Raw genomic sequence first — 5,637 nt, forward strand, 5'->3', positions numbered from 1 at the left:
TTAATAGAGAGAAGTTTGAAAGCAACACATCTCCCAGTCTCATTTGTCAAATAAGTGATGTTGGTCATAACAGAGCTGCTGTGAAGGAAACAAGAAGAGTACTTTCTGCAACGTAATCACCATAGCAAGTTCTGGTGGTATGGGGGCGTGTTATACAACGGAGACTTCCAGTTTTATAATCATCTCTCCAGTTTTGTATGAAGTTTGGACAGTAATTGGATTGGCACCAATGGAAGAAGGTGTAAGACGTAAAACCTGCTGGGCTAACCAAAGGTGTTGCCGAAAAAGGAAGCCTATTTTATGTCCTACGATGTGGCTGTTTATCGTAGCGCTCATGACAGCCATGTTAAGCTACATGCAGGACAACTGGAACTTCCGCGAATGGGAACTCCCAACGGTGGCATATATGCTTCAGAAGTGGGTGGGGAAAGTGTATCTGCTGCTTACATATGGTATATGCACTACAACTGGACTACAGCATCTCAAATCATTCATGGGGGCCCTCAGATTCACAGATAACTGTGTAAGTGGAATAGTTACTGAAAACTGGAAGCAGATGATGGGTAATATCGTCTTCCTGTCCTATTGTGTGGTGACGACCACCATGCTTGTGGTAGCGCGAAAAGATAATCTCGATATGTTTGCGACGTTGATCCTCCTTGTCCTCGTCCTCTACAAGTCGATAGTAGCCCTCCAGTTCGTCTTTCTGGTTTTGGAGCTACGAGAGAGGTTCCAGAGTATTAACGCCAGTATAAGAGACTCGTTGCCGCCACTCAGCGTGCCAGAGCTTCGTGCAGTATTTGGGGTTGGGAAGGAGCAAGTGTCACCACAGGCCACCTCTGGCAGACTGCGACAGCTCAGGGATGCGTACGTGGTGCTGATGCACGCAGGGGAGACCCTGCAGCGGCACTTCGGCCTGCCAGTGGCCCTGAATATCGCCCATTGCGTGGGTGGCATCACGTTCTACGCCTACGGGATGCTGAGCCCGGCCGGGACGCGGCAGTCGCCCTACCGGGGGGTCAGCTTGTCTGTGCTGTGGCTGGCCCACCACTCGCTGCGGCTAGTTGTGACGTCACTGGCGTGCGCGGCCACTGCTGACGCTGCAGCCGACACGGGGCCACTGCTGCTCAGGGCGTCCGCCGTCTGCGACTGGCGCAGTCCAGAGCTGGACGCCTTCATGCGGCTGACGCTTCGAGGACCACAACTGCGCTTCACCGCCGCCGGACTGTTCGTCGTCGATAGGCGCCTGCTGGTCTCTGCCCTCGCCGTGGTAGTCACCTACCTAGTCATCCTGGGACAGCAGTGAGGAAAGTCCTGCAGTGACACGGTGCTGTGTGTGTCCCGATTTGGATGTAGAATTGGATAACATAAGTTCTTTATGTACCTCAGCAGCATCAGTGTAGTGACATCAAGAATGTCTTCACGTGTACTGTGTCAAATTTTAAGGAATAAACAGAATGTGGTAAATTATTCTGCGTACAGTTTAATGTCATTTTCGGAGGAACATTTCACAGTCTGGTTGGGTTCAATATACAGTGTGAATCACTTAACACTTGCGCCGCTAGTATTTCGGACATGAAAGGCACTGTCGATATAGAGTTTACACGGATTCGAATTATAGGTAAGGGCGAGTATTAGCAACAAATACACAACTTTTGAAACTTTGACGAAAGTGCTCTTTCTTACGACAGTTTCCAATTTTTAAATAGGTCAATGCGTATTGGTTCAAATGGCTCTGAGCACGGTCATCATTCCCCTAGAACTTAGAAAAACACTCCTGGAAATTGAAATAAGAACACAGTGAATTCATTGTCCCAGGAAGGGGAAACTTTATTGACACTTTCCTGGGGTCAGATACATCACATGCTCGCACTGACAGAACCACAGGCACATAGACACAGGCAACAGAGCATGCACAATGTCGGCACTAGTACAGTGTATATCCACCTTTCGCAGCAATGCAGGCTGCTATTCTCCCATGGAGACGATCGTAGAGATACTCGATGTAGTCCTATGGAACGGCTTGCCATGCCATTTCCACCTGGCGCCTCAGTTGGACCAGCGTTCGTGCTGGACGTGCAGACCGCGTGAGACGAGGCTTCATCCAGTCCCAAACATGCTTAATGGGGGACAGATCCGGAGATCTTGCTGGCCAGGGTAGTTGACTTACACCTTCTAGAGCACGTTGGGTGGCACGAGATACATGCGCACGTGCATTGTCCTGTTGGAACAGCAAGTTCCCTTGCCGGTCTAGGAATGGTAGAACGATGGGTTCGATGACGGTTTGGATGTACCGTGCACTATTCAGTGTCCCCTCGACGATCACCAGAGGTGTACGGCCAGTGTAGGAGATCGCTCCCCACACCATGATGCCGGGTGTTGGCCCTGTTTGCCTCGGTCGTATGCAGTCCTGATTGTGGCGCTCACCTGCACGGCGCCAAACACGCATACGACCATCTTTGGCACGAAGGCAGAAGCGACTCTCATCGCTGAAGACGACACGTCTCCATTCGTCCCTCCATTCACGCCTGTCGCGACACCACTGGAGGCGGGCTGCACGATGTTGGGGCGTGAGCGGAAGACGGCCTAACGGTGTGCGGGACCGTAGCCCAGCTTCATGGAGACGGTTGCGAATGGTCCTCGCCGATACCCCAGGAGAAACAGTGTCCCTAATTTGCTGGGAAGTGGCGGTGCGGTCCCCTACGGCACTGCGTAGGATCCTACGGTCTTGGCGTGCATCCGTGCGTCGCTGCGGTCCGGTCCCAGGTCGACGGGCACGTGCACCTTCCGCCGACCACTGGCGACAACATCGATGTACTGTGGAGACCTCACGCCCCACGTGTTGAGCAATTCGGCGGTACGTCCACCCGGCCTCCCGCATGCCCACTATACGCCCTCGCTCAAAGTCCGTCAACTGCACATACGGTTCACGTCCACGCTGTCGCGGCATGCTACCAGTGTTAAAGACTGCGATGGAGCTCCGTATGCCACGGCAAACTGGCTGACACTGACGGCGGCGGTGCACAAATGCTGCGCAGCTAGCGCCATTCGACGGCGAACTCCGCGGTTCCTGGTGTGTCCGCTGTGCCGTGCGTGTGATCATTGCTTGTACAGCCCTCTCGTAGTGTCCGGAGCAAGTATGGTGGGTCTCACACACCGGTGTCAATGTGTTCTTTTTTTCCATTTCCAGGAGTGTACTTAAACCTAACTAACCTAAGGACACCACACAACACCCAGCCATCACGAGGCAGAGAAAATACCTGACCCCAATGCTTATTGACAGTCAAATGCTAAAAGTAGCCTAAATGAGAATGTCAGTGGTGTCCATTGCAGCTAGATAGTGCAAGTAGTTTACGAGTTATCCTATTGTGGAAAATGCAAGTACCGACAGCTGATTGTTTCCTCCCATTGCTTAGATGACCGGCGGTGACGTTACGTTGGTTTACATTGTGTTATGTGTTTATTGTGATTGCATTGCGACATTTCTCTCCCTTGATATGTGATAGTGTACGTAGTAATATGTGTTTGGAAGATGGTATTTGCAATTGCGAAAAAAGTGGAGTGCTCATGGTTTTCGGTGAATGTATGACGTATGCAGATCTTTCGTGTATCATGTATGCCGAAAGATATGCAAGCGGACATAACATCTTTAGCATATTCAGACAATTACAGATGATATGAAACGGACAGAACGTGTGCATCAATAGTTGCATGGCTAAGTTCAACCTTGTACCGACGCTGGTGGTGCACGGGCTTTGATGGTATATAGGCTCCTTATGTGTCGGAACCCACAGAGATATTGCATTTATTTTATCACTCGTTTGTCTTAGGGAATGTTCCATTTAACAACACGACACGTCCCGAGACCTATTAACGTCTGGGTAGGGCTCCATGTATGCATCTATGCCATATTCACATTCGTTTCTGATGAAACACGGAACGCAAAACTGTCGGTGATTACAATGTTCAGTATACGATATTTCATAAACTATTTGCACTTGTTTCCGGCAAAATCACCACTGATGTTCTAATTTACTAGAATTTCATTGTGCTATAGAAAATAGGCATTGAAATATTGGTACCGTTTCTAACTAAACATACATTTCAAAATTTATAACACACTTTCTATGGACTACAAATTCAAACACCTACCTACCACTCCAAGCTGTAAAATCCACATACCAATAGCATCTTTGGTTATCTAAATATCTGAGATGCAAATTTTACATGATTCATCCTGTATGTTATTTACGGCACCTTATGTGATTTTTTGCATGTAAAAAGACGTCAATGTCGTGTGACGAGGGCCTCCCGTCGGGTAGACCGTTTGCCGAATGCAAGCCTTTCGATTTGACGCCACTTTGGCGACTTGAGTGGTCGATAGGGATGAGATGATGATGATTAGGACAACACAGTACCTAGTCCCTGAACGGCGAAAATCTCCCACCCAGTCGGGAATCGAACCCGGGCCCTTAAGACTGACATTCTATCTCGCTGACCACTCAGCTACCGTGGGCAGACATTTGTGCATGTGATAAATGGATATGGTAGGACACCAGTGATTATCGGCTATCCCTACGTAGACACATTACACTGATGCCATAGAGATGTTATTTATGTCTTTTATACATCTGAGAGTTTCCATTTCTTCTGTCATTCTCACACATTTCCCGAGAAATTATCGTATACAATGTGTTGAACGTAAAAAAAAAAAAAAAATGGGAGGACAGGCAGAGTGGATAATAATAAACAGCTTTCACATAGAGCCAGCCGGTCTGGCCGAGCGGTTCTAGCCGCTTCTGTCTGGAACCGCGCGACCGCTACGGGCTCAGGTTCGAATCCTGCCTCGGGCATGTATGTGTGTCATGTCTGTATGTTAGTTAGGTTTAAGTAGTTCTAAGTTCTAGGGGACTGATGACCTCAGAAGTGTGCTCAGACCCATTTGAACCATTTGAACCATTCACATAGAAATCCACGCCCGCATGCCCTAGCAGTGGATGTTTGACCTCATTTAACAACTTCGTGCTCCGCCGGGAGGTAGGCATGCAACCCGCCATCTGAGCGGACACGGCTGCAGGTCTGCAGGACCACGTTTTTAATATCTTTGTGACATCAAATAAAAGGGAAGTTTGGTTGAAGTTTTATGACCTTTATCTGCAAAAAGGTTAGAAACATTGCTCGAAATTATGCCCTACTGGTTGAGTGCACGCCGTGCAACGACGGCTGAGTGGCTGTCGCACTCTCTGAAACGTCCGTGGCAAAGTGGCAAAGTGGAGATTGTATCAGCGCCTGCCATAATTCGGACTAACTGTCCTCCATACTCATATAAATATGCAGGTGTTTCATAAGCAACAGCTTTCAGGTGTCCACGGGCGAAGAACTGAAGTGTGTCAAGTCGGCGGAAAGTGTAGGCTGTACCACCAGCCCACCACGCTCCATTCCACCTCACACCAAAAGTCTCATGCAAATGATTTAGCACCGCATGAGCGAAGTTCGCCGATCAGTATCGTCTTGGTATTATATGCGCTTTTGCATGCTGAGTGGAACACTTTTCGTTCCGAAAGATGTTTCAACCGTAAAAAATACGAAGTGTGGGAATTCAGGTTGAATAGCGCATTTCTGCGATGCGGAAAATCA

General features: G+C 48.9%; 1 protein-coding gene across 1 annotated transcript; it reads left to right on the forward strand.

Annotated features, from left to right (window-relative positions):
* The first annotated feature begins 343 nt into the window (after positions 1-343).
* Positions 344-1,306, forward strand: LOC126335691 (uncharacterized). Its single transcript, XM_049999149.1, has one exon. It carries the CDS (start codon positions 344-346, stop codon positions 1,304-1,306), a length of 963 nt encoding a protein of 320 aa, XP_049855106.1.
* Positions 1,307-5,637: the final 4,331 nt, after the last annotated feature.

Source organism: Schistocerca gregaria, chromosome 2 (genome assembly GCF_023897955.1).
Source record: "Schistocerca gregaria isolate iqSchGreg1 chromosome 2, iqSchGreg1.2, whole genome shotgun sequence".
NCBI classification, from domain to species: domain Eukaryota; kingdom Metazoa; phylum Arthropoda; class Insecta; order Orthoptera; family Acrididae; genus Schistocerca; species Schistocerca gregaria.

What these genes read in the sequence shown, in the direction of transcription:
- LOC126335691 (XM_049999149.1), top strand. Translation starts at nt 344, where the DNA reads ATGTTAAGCTACATGCAGGACAACTGGAACTTCCGCGAATGGGAACTC.